Source organism: Rhinolophus sinicus, linkage group LG06, assembly GCF_036562045.2.
Source record: "Rhinolophus sinicus isolate RSC01 linkage group LG06, ASM3656204v1, whole genome shotgun sequence".
NCBI lineage: Eukaryota > Metazoa > Chordata > Mammalia > Chiroptera > Rhinolophidae > Rhinolophus > Rhinolophus sinicus.
The window spans coordinates 132,454,363-132,468,984 of record NC_133756.1 but is presented as its reverse complement, the minus strand read 5'-3'; the positions used below and the strand labels follow the sequence as shown (position 1 = coordinate 132,468,984).

General features: G+C 41.0%; 2 protein-coding genes across 9 annotated transcripts in view; one reads left to right on the top strand and one right to left on the bottom strand.

Annotated features, from left to right (window-relative positions):
* The window catches only part of GTF2H1 (general transcription factor IIH subunit 1), a 31,654-nt gene extending 31,330 nt beyond the window's left edge, over positions 1-324 (bottom strand). For all 4 annotated transcript variants that reach the window (XM_074336107.1, XM_074336110.1, XM_074336109.1 and 1 more), the window contains exon 1: positions 98-324. The gene's annotated coding sequence lies outside the window, so the exon portion shown is untranslated. The remainder of the gene's footprint in view (positions 1-97) is intronic.
* Positions 325-337: 13 nt separating this feature from the next.
* HPS5 (HPS5 biogenesis of lysosomal organelles complex 2 subunit 2) overlaps positions 338-14,622 on the top strand; it is a 38,440-nt gene continuing 24,155 nt past the window's right edge. Inside the window, exons 1-9 of one of the 5 annotated variants that reach the window (XM_019714945.2) lie at positions 361-709; positions 3,951-4,070; positions 5,634-5,795; positions 8,159-8,269; positions 8,442-8,506; positions 8,959-9,151; positions 10,289-10,422; positions 13,966-14,178; positions 14,492-14,563. In XM_019714945.2, the coding sequence (XP_019570504.2) occupies positions 5,688-5,795; positions 8,159-8,269; positions 8,442-8,506; positions 8,959-9,151; positions 10,289-10,422; positions 13,966-14,178; positions 14,492-14,563 (896 nt within the window). In that variant the 5' untranslated portion in view covers positions 361-709; positions 3,951-4,070; positions 5,634-5,687. The other 4 variants (XM_074336104.1, XM_019714946.2, XM_074336105.1 and 1 more) reach the window with 4 other exon arrangements.

Here is a 14,622-nt window from a genome sequence, read left to right as displayed (position 1 = left end):
CACAGGAAAAAGGGGCAGAATCCAAGCCGTCCTGTGGCTCCTGGGCCTGTCAGCAATTCACCCACCCACCCACCCCCATTCTCCGGTCTAAACTTACCAGGTGGGAGCTACGGCCCTGGGGAGGGAGTAAGTAAGTGGGTTGAGTGAGGTCGAATTCCGCTACGCTTCTTAGAGACGCAGCCGGGAAGAGGCTGAAACCCAGGAGCCGCCGCCGTCACCGCCGCCGCCTCTGTTACTGGGGGGTCTCGCCTCCATCGCTGGCTGCGAGGACTCTGAGGGCACGTGACCGGAAGCACTAAGGCGGGTCTGCGGAGCACGTGACCGCAGGACGCGGCCGCCATGACACCTTCCGCTAGTTCCCTCCCTTCCCCGCGGGTTCCCGCCTGTTTCCTTTCCTCTCGCCGGCTTCAAGCGGTGAAGGTTTCCGGGATCCTGGCTGGCTCACCCTTTTGGCATAGAGCTTCTCCGGTCTCGGTCGGCGTTGCGTCTTCGGCCAGCACAGGCCGGCTAACTGCAGGCCGCAGAGAGCGTAATTGCAACTGCGGCGTGAGGGGGAGGGACTAAGCGCAAGCAGGGGCGTAACTCGTCACGTGACGAGGAAGTACCGTTAACCGCGTTGTCTCGGCGTCCCTGGCGCTCCGGGATGACGTAAACCAGGGAGGGGAGGAGCGAGAGGGGAGACAATCTTCGGTGCAGCTCTAGGTGCTAGGTGAGTATCCCGGCGCCCAGCGGTGAGGGACTGTCCTACTGAAAATTGGGGGTTACCGGCGTGGAGGTGGTGGGGCGGGGCTGAGACCTACGGGCTGCTAGTCTTTGAACCTGACTTTGATTATTTGGTTACCGAGGCTCCTCTCCTCAAGAACTCCGAATACAGTATTCAAGGTTAGCTGTTAAAAAGTTAGTTCAGCTAGGCAAGGAGATTCTTGTAGGCATGGAGTGTCTCCAGCGGTGCACACAAGGCATGTTGAACGCATGAATGAGGGAGCTGCCATTTCTCTGTCGGAGGTGGAGAGTTCTCTGATTAGTACTTCTTGGGTAGTAAGATCCAATTGTGGAAATGGGGGGAATCTCCTACTTCCCCTTCGCTTAATAACTTTAATTTTTGCTTCCTTTCTTCTCTCTCGTTGCCCCTTCTTCCTTCCATGCATCCAGTGGGGGAAAGAATGCTGTAATTTGCATTTTGTGTGAGCAGCAAACACTGCTCCATTAGTAAAATGAGTAGTTTTGAGAAAAAGCTTTTTGACCTACTATTCGGTTGTGTTACCATCAATTATTGCAGGGAAATGGAAAGATGATTAGATTTGGACTCAGAAAAAGTGGATGCTAGTCTTAGCCTTACCTTTTAAGAGCTCTGTGACGTTGGGCAAGCCAACCCCTCAAAAATTTGTTTCATTGGCTTTGTAAGCATGTATAGCCGTCTTCTGTTTGCTTAGTTTTTTGCTAGGCTGGAGGTGTGACAGATTTAACAGAATGTTTAAACTTAGATGTGCAGGAAGATAGAGTTTTGTTAGATGGAGGAAGATTAAAGAAGCACCATATAGAAAAGTATAGAGGCACAAAGTTCAGAGAGTGAAAGACGAACAAGAGATGACTCAATATAGTAGTTGGAGAGTAGGAGAGAGGAGGTGGGAGATAAGTCTGGGAAACTGGAATGAGATTATAGATTATGTAAGAAGGGTAGCTGTTGAAGGTTTGTACAGAGTTTTTTTAAAAGTACATACTGAAAAAAATCTTGTTCTGGAAAATGTCAGACGGAAGTAGACTGGATAATATAATGAAACCTCAGTATACATAACCCAACTTCAACAATGATCAACATTCTGTTTGTACAGAGCCTTTAAATTTCTAGGTACTTTTTATATCCATTGTCATATTTGATTAACAGTAGCTTTTACTTTGAGCTCAATTCTGCTGTATCTACTGTGTTTCCCCGAAAATAATACCTAACCGGAAAATAAGCCCTAGCATGATTTTTTAGGATGACATCCCCTGAACAGAAGCCCTAATGCGTCTTACTATAAGAGCACAACTTAATATAAGAGCCAGTCTTATTTTCGGGGAAACACAGTAGGTACTAGCAAGGAAGATTGTACTCATTCATTTTATGTGAAAATTTCTTTGGGTTTTAGTTGACCACTTGCTCTGTTGAATCAAAAGTGTGACGTGACTACTTTAAAAACACATCTGATGCTGTTTTAAGTAGTAATATTGAAACTTAGTGTTCAGATCAAGGAGATTAGTGTTTCTACTCTATTCTGTGTTATCCAACTACTTAAGGAGTATCATGTTCAGTTCTAGGCAACAAATTTTCAGGTAAACTAAAGCACCTGTGTAGAAGGTTGACCAGAACAGAGAAATTGTTCAGTCAGGAATGGTCGAAGAACTGGGAATGTTAAATTTTTAGAAGACCAGATAACACTTTTCAAATACTGAAATGTTGTTTTAGAGGAGTAAATTTATTCCCTTAAACTGTAGAATCCACAATTAGGAATACTTAGTAAAAGTTCTCAATGGTCAGGTTTCAGCCCAATATTAAAAAGGACCTTGTAACAGTGAGAGCTGTGGAGAGGAGTGGAGTGGAGTGGGCAGCTTCATGAGAGGACGCACTTCCTTTCCATTGCTGAGAATGTTCAGGGATCCACGGCAAAACTAATTTCTGAATTAGGTGGATATTTGCACTGAATTCATTACCTGTGAGTCTTCCACCTTGAGAATTCTGCGAAGTGGGACTTATATTGGGCTTGGAAGGCTGGGTGGATTTGGATAAGTAGATGTGGAGGGAAAGGAGTAGTCAGTCAGTTCAGGAGAGAATAAGCACAAAGCAAAGTCTAAATTTGGAGTTGGCTTAATACTATCGCGCAGCAACTTCTCGTGAGAACTGACATTGCTTATACTGTTTCTTTTCCACTTTCATCTCCATTAAATCCTTTTTAGAAAAATAAGAACTAGCCAGGTTTTTTTTTCACCCCATTAAATCATAACTTCCAGGACATCCATTCTCTCTTCACTGAGGTCAAGGCCAAATGGCTATCCGCCTCAGAGATTAAGATCACAAGTAGAAGACATACGTAGATATTGGGGTCTTGATGTCATTCTTTTCTATCTTCTTTAGGATCTTGTACTGTTGTTTTTATCTTATATCTTCAACCCGTGAAAACCCTTAAAAAGAGTTTTAAAGACTTTTCTTTTATCTACTATCTACAAATCTGTTTGAGTCTCCCCTGGTCAGAAAGTCAAGAGAGATTTTCTCCTTTCCACCAGATTTTAGTAATTGAAAGGCCTTATCTTTACTTCCTTTCTACCCACCCTTGTTGTCAAGTATCTGCCCACAGGACTTCACAGAAATTATTTGATCACCCAACACCAAATCCTTCGATACCTTTCTGTTGCCTACCAAATTAAAATTTTCTCAGGTTCTTTAGTTTAAGATTCAAAGTGTTTTGTAACTTGTGCCCGAATTACTAGTCCAGCTTTATCTTTCATGATTCCATTGCTTGAATCCTGTGTTTCAAGCAAAGACCAAACATGTATTCTCCAAATAAATCCTCTATCTATCTTTGCTTATTGCCGGCCTACCTGTTACCCTTACCCTTTCCTTCTGATAAAAGCGTCCTCAGCTCCAGTGCTGCGTCCCTTAGGAAGTTTTCTATGGTTCCTTTTAACTCAATGTGATCTCTCTGTCCTTTAAGATCCAACATAGCACTTTGCTTATGTTTTCCTTGTGAGGGGTGTGTGTATGTGTGTTATTTGTCCTTTTTTTCCCCTGTTTGATTTTAAAGTGACTGATTTCTGGAATAATTTTGTCCTGTTCCCACCGTTATGCCTCATATTTTACTAGGTTCTCAATATTGAGAAGAAAGAGATTTTTTTTCTTAGGTCAGGAATTCTCAAATATTTTGAGTACGATGCATGCCTTGCTTTATTGTGCTTCACTTTATTATGCTTCACAGATGTTGCCCTTTTTACAAATTGAAGGCAAGATCTTCCACCAGCAAAAAGATTACAACTTGATTTATTACGATACTCGCTTTATTGTTGTGGTCTAGAACCAAACCTGCAATATCTCTGAGGTAAGCCTGTATAGGACTACTAAAGATTCTTTTTTTCAGAACACTTCTTGCAGAGGTCAAGCAATATTAAGAACAATATTACTAGCAGATACTAGATACTTATTACTAAAGAGTAAGACTATATTATGTGTATGCATTAAAAAAATCTTAAGCTTATATGTATCTTGTCATTAGAAAGTATGCTCCATGAGCGTTAGGACTTTGTTTTGTCATCTTTCGTATCTCTGGGAGCTAGAACAATGCCTGGCACATAGTTGGTGCTAGGTACATATTTGTTGTGTAAAACAAATGAGTAAACACACATGTTTCTGGAAAAAAAAAATCAAAGCGCAAAGTATAAACACTTGAAAAATTATAGTTGTTTCTGAATTTTTTGTAGTATTTGCTTTTTTATTCTTAATTTGGCAGGTAACAAAGGATTGAGAGAAGTTAAAATTCATGGGTAGAATTTTCCTAATTTTTTTCTTTCTTTTTATGTTTTTTTGAAAATTAGTGCAATTTGCCCAAAATGTACACAGTTGTTGGACAGTTAAGAATTCTTGTGTTAAATTATATAGTCCTGATTGGGTATTTTATTGAAGCTCTTATGCCTCTTGCTCTACTTCTCTACACCTTCTCAGTTACTACTTACTAGTAGATGCATTCAGTCATTCCACTGATACTTACTGAGCCCCTGAAAGGCTGGAGAAAGAGATCCAGAGGTCTAATCTTGTTAACCACTATTAAATTGTTGGCTGATAACCATTGAATTTACTGATAATGGTTTGTAGTTAGAGGCCTTGACGGAAAATTGCCCTTTAGTGAGAGACTTAAAGACAGAAGGTTTACAACATAAAGAAATGCAGCTGGGGTTGCTATTTTACCATAGAGGAGCTTGACCAATTTCCCTCTGAAATCGTACAGTGTCCATTCTACCCACTCACACTGTTAGAGTGGGGTAGCATGGAGGGCCTCAGGAATCTGGGCTTGATGCTCTGGGAGGTGTAGAGTCAGGGAATGCTGCAGGACAAGCTGATGGATGCATAAAATATCTCTGTGTGTGTTTTCTTTCCACCTACATGCTAAGCACCTCCAGAGTAAGGGTCCTTGTGCCTTTCTCATGTTTCCCTCTGTTCTCCACACATTCATTAAATGCATGCTGAATGAGTGGTGAGCTCACCCCCCTTTCTTCTGCCTCCTTCCCCCCACACTCCGGTTCAAGCCGTTTCTCAGTCTAGTTGTGTAGGACACAGCTCCCTGGCCCATGCTGATACTATGAGCCTTGCGCTCCCCCAGCTGAGGCAGTCGGTCGCAGTCAGCAGCTCACTGCTCAGACTGCCTGCTGGCCCTCACACTGGTCACCGGCCGCTCACGGCGGTATTCAGCAGCTCACACCAACCTCAGGCTGCTCACCGCAGCCCAGCTCCAGGGAGAGCTGTTGTTCACAATCTTAGCTGTAGAGGGTACAGCTCACTGGCCCATGTGGGAATTGAACCAGCGACCTCGGCGTTAGGAGCACGGCACTCCAACCACCTGAACCACTGGCCGGCCCACTGGTGAGCTTCTTAAATTATGTTTTTGCAGGTTTTATTCAGGAGTACGGTAACTCACTCAACGTAGTTTCAACTTTCTGGCTAAATGACTTTTGTGCCAGTGATACCGGAGTCCTATAGCCATGTTCTTGCAGAGTTTGAGTCTGTGGATCCATTACTTTCAGCGCTGAGGCTGGACTCCAGTCGTCTAAAGGTGAGTTTCTTGATCCTTGTGCCATTTTCATTTTCATGTTCATATATTTCTGTGCTCTTTGTTACATGTGCCCCCTGCCCTCTAGTTCTTTGTTTTATGGAATCTTGAGTATTCTTACCTGTGATAGTAATGCCTTACATAGAAGTAGCATGTTCATAGCTCTTTCTTGATTTATTTTTTGAGCTGTCATTTGAATTCTTTCCCATCCTTGGAAACCATGATATTGATTGCTGAATTTTTTTCATCTCAGTAATCTTACTGTCTTCTCTTAGAAAGTAATGTATTTGAAAATAAAATAGTACAGTGAGTATACCCATTGCATTTTGAGCAACATGATCCACTGCTGTTATAATACGTTTATTCCAAAACAAGGAGTTTGATATACCCTTCATTATAGGGAACAAAGCAAAAGTCATTAATGAGCTCAGTGGGAAGAAGTAATGTGCTTCCTTTAAATCCTTCTTTTTTTTTTTCTTTTTAAAGTGAGGCTTTTTTTCTTCTTTTTCTTTTTTTTTCAGATTTTTTTTACTGGGGAAGGGGAACAGGACTTTATTGGGCAACAGTGTGTACTTCCAGGACTTTTTTTCAAGTCAAGTTGTTGTCCTTTCAATCTTAGTTGTGGACGGTGCAGCTCAGCTCCAGGTCCAGTTGCCGTTATTAATTGCAGGGGGCACAGCCCACCATTCCTTGCAGAAGTCTAACCGGCAACCTTGTGGTTGAGAGTAGCGCTCCAACCAACTGAACCATCCAGGAGCTCAGCGGCAGCTCAGCTCAAGGTGCTGTGTTCAATCTTAGTTGCAGGGGGCAGAGCCCACCATCCCTTGTGGGAGTCGAGGAATTGAACTGGCAACCTTGTGGTTGAGAGCCCACTGGCCCATGTGGGAATCGAACCAGCAGCCTTCGGAGTTAGGAGCATGGAGCTCTAACCCCCTGAGCCACCGGGCCGGTCCCAATCCTGAGTTCTTTTGATAAACTCAGGAATGACATGGTGAAGAACAAGTGACAAAATCAGTTTCAAAATAATTTCATTCTTACACTTTTGCTCCCACCCCAAAGCACTATTCTAGCCTCTTAGCAAAGGGAGACTAGGAAGTAAAAGGCAAATAATAGGAACTACAGTTATGAGGGTCGATATCAGTTAGATATTTTTTTAGCTGCAAGTTACAGAATACCTTATCAATAATAGCTTAAGCGGTAAAGGTATTTGGAACCTCATTGGAGGATAGTGTTTCTGGGTTTAGTGTAGTGGCCCAGTGATATCCCTGAGGACCCAGGCTCTCTTCCTTTCCTGTTTTACCGTCATCCATATATTGGCATTTAGTCAGAGTTGCAAGATAAGTGTCCTGGCTCCAATCTTGATGTCTCCATTAGCCTCTCAAGCAAGAAAAAGGGGTCCAAGGACAAAGGCTTTCTTTTGTTCACACTCTGCCTTTTATCTGGGAAGGTAAAGCTTTCTAAGAAGCCCTAGCAGGCTTAGGCTTACTACTGGATTTGAGTCACATGGCTCCCCCTAGCTGCAAGAGAAACTGGTAAGTGAATATTTAAGTTTTTCAGTTTCTATGGTGGAAGCAGCAAGGTTGAAGAGGGTGGGGACTGTCTTGTCAGCCAACCCACAATTTTTGCCCCAAGGTGGTGGGCACAACACGGCCGCTGCTCTCTCTGGTGCAGCAGAAGAGGAATCAGCAGGCTGAGGGTAGGGGAGACGTAATAGTAGCGGCCTTCATCTGTGTCCTCCGCAGTCTCACTTGCTCTAAAAGCTATGGGTGTTTTGTGCTGTTAATATTACACAGACTAGAAATGATGTAAGTGAGCAAAAGATTAAAGTCGTTGCTTTATTCCCTGGAGATTTACTTGATCTTCCAGCGTGGTGGTCAGCATGGGAATGACCAAGCCAAATTACACAAAAGATGAATGGTCTAGTAACTAGTGGGCTTTTGCCCAGGAAAAATTATTTATTTATTTATCTATTAACTTTTTATTAGTTTCAGGTGCACAAAACAATGCACTAGTTAGACATTTATCATTTATATCCCTCACACAGTGACACAACCCCCTCTCCCCTCATCCATTACCTCTCTGACATTGCACACAGCCATTCCATTTCAGGGAAAATTATTTAGATAGTTGAACCTGTTCAGCCATTTTAAGATTCAATTAAAAATGTAAAGCCAAAATGTTCTTCTGTAATTTTCACTGTACTAGAATGAGAGCAAAGGTGCCATTATGTGGTGTCCAGCTGGGGGGTGGGGTGGGGTGGGGTGGGGGAAGAACCTGGTGTACAGATGCTTGGTACTTATTGCAAGTGGGTAGCTTATTTGAGCCAGTGACCGTGATCTCATGCTTGTCCATTTACATGTTTTCAGTGCACGAGCATAGCTGTGTCTCGGAAATGGTTGGCTTTGGGCACTTCAGGAGGAGGTCTCAATCTCATTCAAAAAGAAGGCTGGAAGCATAGGCTTTTTCTTTCACACAAGGTAAGGTTAAGGGTAGCCCTGTTGTATCCCATTTAGAGTACCTTTCACAAGTGCAGATTTCTCCATTATAAATAATCATTTAGAATAAAAGAAGAATGTAAAGCTGGAGGTTTAACAGTAAAAAACTACCATTTTTGAGAAGCTGCCTGAAATTTTTCCTTTTGTGCTCTAGGAAGGTGCAATTTCTCAGGTTGCCTGTTGTTTACATGATGATGATTATGTTGCTGTAGCTACCAGGTGAGAAACTGTTTTAAAACTACCGGATCTTTTCCAAATGCATTTTAAATTGGCAAACAGAGTTTTGTGTTTGTTAGGGTGACTGGCCGTCCCGATTTGCCTAGGACTGTCCCAGTTTTAGCACTGACAGTCCTGTGTCCTGGGAAACCTCTTAGTCCACAGCAAACCTGGATAGACAGTTTGGTCACCTTAGTGTTTGTGGAAAATGCTAATATGCGGCAATAACATTTCAATGGCATTAAAAGAGAAAGGTAACATAATTTAGAACATCTAAGTTCTATTATACTGTATTGGTGAACCAATGCAAGGAAATCAATACCTTGACTTTATACTTCCTCTTTTTTGAAGAACAAGTTTTCATGTATATTTAATATAGCTGAAATTGTGCTGCAGTTAAATTGTACCTTTTTCACCATTGTCAAAAATTTGCCTCTGTGGCTCAATTCTTGCAGTCAAGGTCTTGTAGTTGTTTGGGAATTAAATCAAGAGCGTCGTGGGAAACCAGAACGAATTTGTGTGTCTTCAGAACACAAAGGCCGAAAAGTTACAGCTCTCTGTTGGGACACAGCTATTCTTAGAGTTTTTGTAGGTGACCACCTGGGGAAAGTTTCTGCTGTCAAGCTCAACACTTCTAAACAAGCGAAGGTGAGAACCAATCCTGTTCTTTGTGTATGTGGGTGAGATAAAAGGTGTTGTCTCACAGAATTTAAATTAAAGGACACAATTTTATCTACTGTATTTCTTGGGGGACCTATCTAGAGCCCAGAATATTAATTTTGAGGAGACTTGTTTGTATGTAGTACATACAGCTGCCTGGTCTAGCTTGATACTGTTGCAAAATGGCTTCTGTGAGCTAGCTTCAGTAATTTACACTTTATTATCGTACTCCATAATTCACTTGTATGGCTCACTTTAATAAAGCATTTTTTAATATTAGTCTATTAAGAAAGAAAAGATGCCTATTTATTAGTTGTGTGAATAAAATGCCAAACATGGAAATGGCACCAATTGCCCAGGCTCCTATTTTTGTCAAGCATAGAAGAAACTCATGGGTCTAGGTCTATGTTCTCTGGGGATGGATATAACTTACTGTGAATGGAATCTTAAAGGTACCTTCTGGATTGCACTCAGCTGTTCAGGTTCCCAGGCTTCCCTCCAAGGTTATTGTTGAAATAGAAGGGTTGAGTCTCAGGTTACCCTAACAGAACGCTCCAGTCTGTCATGAAGCCAGATCCATACTAGTCCTCTTCTCCAAGGCTATTACATGGAAGTGGGGAACTTGTCTCTCATTGGCTTATTTCCATATAGGATCCTGGCAGAAAAGAGATCTAACTGCCACTGGCTAAATTACTTTATTTTAATTAGCGTATCAGAATATTCTTCTGGCTTGGTCAAGATGACGCATTAAAGTTATCACTTGATTCCTTATATATTTTTGATCCAAAATACAGTTGGAACACTACACAGAGTATAGACCTAATTTGTCTTTTTCCTAAAGGGAGAAGTACTGTCTACAGGTGAAAAATTCTCTTACATATTCTACAACTTCATCCTTTTCATTCTAACCTCTAAGATTAGATAATCACAAACAGAACCCAAAGAATTCTCTTCTGCAGTTGTATACCAAATTATTTCACACAACTTTGATATCCTAACAGGCAAATTAAATTTTGGATTAAACATTTTTATTTTGCTATCCAAAGTATTTTTATTTAAAAGGTAAAGAGAAGATTATGTGTATATGTAATGATCCACTTTTTTTCCTTGGCATGTCCCTTTTAGGCAGCTGCTACCTTTGTGATGTTTCCTGTTCAGACAATAACAACAGTTGACTCCTGTGTTGTCCAGTTAGATTATTTGGATGGAAGATTACTTATCTCTTCACTTACTCGATCCTTCTTGTGTGATACTGAGAGGTATATTGACCAACCATGACTCATAAGAGACACAGAATTTTAGAATGGAAGGGACTTAGAAATCATCTAGCCCAAGCCTGTCACTTCATTTATACAGATATTAATAAGGACCCAGCTATATGCAAGCTGACGTTAGACAGTAGAGAAGAGATAGAGGAGCCTGTGGATGCTAGTGGGTGACTAAGGTAGATACTCGGTTAGCTCTGCGTGAAGCATGGTCTGACTGCCATGGGGGAAGGCCAGACAAAGGCCTTTTCAATGTGGGGAATCGGGAAGTCTTTCTTGATTGAATTTGTTATTGTTTAAATTTATTGTGTATTTAATGGAATCTTACTAAAGGGTAAAATTTTACTAAAGGATAAAATTGGACGAAGAATAAGAACTTTATGTAGTACATACAGCTGCGTGGTTCTAGCTAGATACTTGTATTCTGACAAGTAGTCTACTGAAATCTCAAGGGTGGAGCCAAAGGAGTGTATTCAGCTGTGAAATACCAGAGCAGAACAGGAATCAGCTTGAAATGAATGTTTCATATTCATTTCCTCATCCTTTCTCACTGCAAGTTCCTCAGCCTTTCTCACCGCAAGGAAATTTTCACTGGCTTCTCCTCTACCCCCCATTCCTTAGGCCATTCCCTCTTTTAAAAATTTCTTGGGAGAATTTTGAGCATACACGAAAGGAGAGAGTTGTATAGTGAATCCCTGTGAACCCACTAGCCAGTAGTTTTGATGAGGATATTTGGTAGGTGAAATTTGGAGGAAGAGGTGTAGGCAGGGATATTCTAGCAGGAAGAAACAGCTTTCAGGGGAGAAGTGAGAAACAACTAGTCATATTCCAAAACCTGCCAGCCTGGCTTGAGTAGGGGAGTTGTGGGAGGTCAAGTTGGTAAATTGGCACCACAGAGAGTGACAGCCTTAAATGTCATGCTAATTCGGTAGGTGGGTTCTCAGATTGATTTAGGAAAGTGTACACATAGAAAATCAGAGTTTGGAAATTGATTGCCTTAGAACTATCCAGGCTTGGGAAGTCTTTATTTCCAGAGGTTCATGCATCTCAGAAAACTGCTACTCTAGAAAGCAGGAGACTGTTTATTCTAAAAGGTTTGAAGAAATGTATGTTGACTGTCAGGGATGAGGAGAAGACGTACTTTGTTTTTATTTTCTTTGGATGAGAAAGGCACTTGGGAAGGAGGCCAATAATAGCAGGTAGCAGGTGTCTGGTATCAGAGAATCTACCTGGACAGCAGAGAGACAAGGCATTGAGGCACAAATGGTCAGTTACATTGAATTAGTAGGGAGGATGATGTACTTGCTTCTGACTTATTTCAGACTATAGATGAAGTTACACTTACAGAACTGGAGGTCATCTAGTGTCACCCTTTCATTTTTGTAGATTAGAAAGCTTAGGCCTGGTGAGTGAGAAAGCTTGCTTGACATCACACAGCTGGGAAGAGGCAGGCGCGACTAGAACGTTTATGTCTTGATTCTGTGCCTTTCCTGTTACCTCAGTTACCTCTACTACATCCTTTGACATTAGACTTTTGGTCATTAACTCCACCCTTGAGGTTGTGCTGAAATATTTGTTAGTTTTACAGAGTTCTTAACTATTCTTCATCTGTAGGTTTTCAAGTTTACCAAATAGTCCAGTTCAGAAATGTGGCTGGAATTCTAACACAGTGATCAGAACAACTGAACTGAATTAACACCTCATTGTGGTTGTTTGAGGGTCTAGTGAAGTGGTATATATGAAAGACTTTTTAAAATTAAGAGCTAAATAAGTGGAGGTTTATTTTTCCTTCTGCAATAGAGTTGCTAATAATTATTTATCCATTTCACAGAACTGTCGCTATAGTTGGTTATGAAAATAACACAAAACGTGCTGCTAAAATAACATGTATTAGAAGTGCCCACTTTCTGTAAGCTAGAATTCAGTTTTGGGGGACACGGATAGTATAATAATTTTAAAAGGTCATTTATGTTAAAAAATTTTTATTTGTGTCAACCTATATTCCTTACCAATAAACACCTTTTTTTTTTTTAAACTGAGACTCCTAATAACTAACCGAAGTGATAGCTATGGATTTGCTTCTTTTGCTAGCCACTGTCTACTTTCTGTCAGTATTGTTAATGAAAAAGGTGGATCCCTGGAGGGACTAGAACAAACAGAAACAAACAACTATGATATAGTGGAGAGAACACTGGATAATGGAGCCTGGCCTATGATTTCATGTTCTGGTTCTGCCACTTTTTAACCTTGCTAAATGTCAGTTTCCCCTTCCAGAATGAAGAGGTAGTTGTCAGGATTAATGAAGATAATGTATATGAAATAATTATCCTTGTGCCTGTCACATGTTGTTTGAAAATATAGAAAACAAGATTAATGAGCATTCAAGTGAATTGACTGTCCACTCAGCAAACATTTATTGCATGCTGCTGGATCCTTAGCACTACATTAAGCATCGCAGAGAATATAAAATAAGCAAGAAATATATTTTATTTTCAAATAAGGAACATAAGTCATAAAACCATAACTTCCTGTTTCTCCCATTTCAAAGCACTTTCACATCCGTGTTCTCATAGTAAAGCTGATGTTCTGTTTTACTCCTGAAGTGAATTAGTACAGGGGTGTTTATTGAATTAGATAAGGTCACATAGTAAATTCACACTCAAGAGCATGTTCGATTATTCTGCAGTAAGAGTTTGCGTATATAGAGCACTACGTATTGGGTGCCTTCTGGGGCCAGATGCTGTGCTATATACTGGGAATTCAACTAAAGAGTAAGCAATGGCCTATGTCTTGAAGATAGTCATAATCTACTATTTAAGTGGGCACAGTGGCCATATGTAATGTGGTAAGTGCTAGGAAAACATAGCATGGGAAGCATGCAACTCAGCTTATGGGAAATCTCAGAGGAAGAATGATGGAGCTAAGTCATGAACAATGAGTAAAGGAGTTTTTTCTTTTTTTTCTTTTTTGAGTAAAGGCGTTTTTAGGAAGAGACATCTTCATCATTACACCTTCCATGTTCCCAGGCAGTGTGCTGTCAATCTAGCTCATGTAATCATAAGGGAACAGAATGTTCCAGAAGGACTTAGCATTTTGAGGAAAGAGTAAGAAGTTTATTGGGTGTTTGTGGTAGGGGAGTGGCTTGGAGACAGGGTTGGAGGGGTAGATTAGTGGTTTCCATGGAGTGGCCAAAGAACACGGTGATTTGGGAAGCAATCAGTAGGAGTGACAGATGTATGAAATGGTTTGGTAGCACTCATTTTTCAGTTTTGAAAGGGGCCTTCATGTGAATTCTGAGCCTCGCATTCTGTGGGTAATAAACTGATGTGAAGTGGTTTCCTTCCTGTCACACAAATAGTGAATGGCAAATCAGAGCTAGATCCCTGTTTTGCCCTTTCCATTCTGTTGTTCTTTCTAGTCCACTGCTACTATAATAGAGGACATTGTGGGTGGGGTTATGGCCACGCTGATTGGTAGTGCCATTGTTTTTGACCTTTTTGTAGGTAACCATGCTTCCTCTTCCTTTCTGGGTGTTAGAGAAAAATTTTGGAAAATTGGAAACAAGGAAAGAGATGGAGAATATGGAGCTTGCTTCTTCCCTGGAAGGTGTTCTGCAGGCCAGCAACCCCTAATATACTGTGCTCGCCCCGGCTCCAGGGTGTGGGAAGTGAACTTTGATGGGGAAGTTCTAAGTACACACCAGTTTAAGAAACTCCTCTCATCGCCACCTCTCCCTGTGATTACTCTAAGGTAATGATTTGTATGGCTGGTAAGGGAATAGTTGAGGAACTTACATGGAGGGGTTGGATTGAAACCTCTGATACTGTATATGCGTTAAAGATTTGATTATATCTCTTAAGAGTGAAGCAGGATTTTTATTAAAAGATTGAGAGAAACCAAAAAGTCTTTCATCAATTATCTTTCATATAACTTAAGGCAAATTGAATAAGGGCAGATGCAGTTAGGCTCTTGGGTTTGTTTTGGAGGCAAACATTTTCCTATACAGGGAAAAGGATACTTTCATGTTGTGATTAAATCATTAACAGACGTACTTATTTCCTAGATCAGAACCGCAGTATGATCATACAGTTGGATCCTCCCAGTCTTTGTCTTTCCCCAAACTCTTGCATCTCAGGTAAGTTTCTCCCTTTGATTCTTAAGAAAAAGAAAAAGAACACCGTTCTTTTGTTTCTC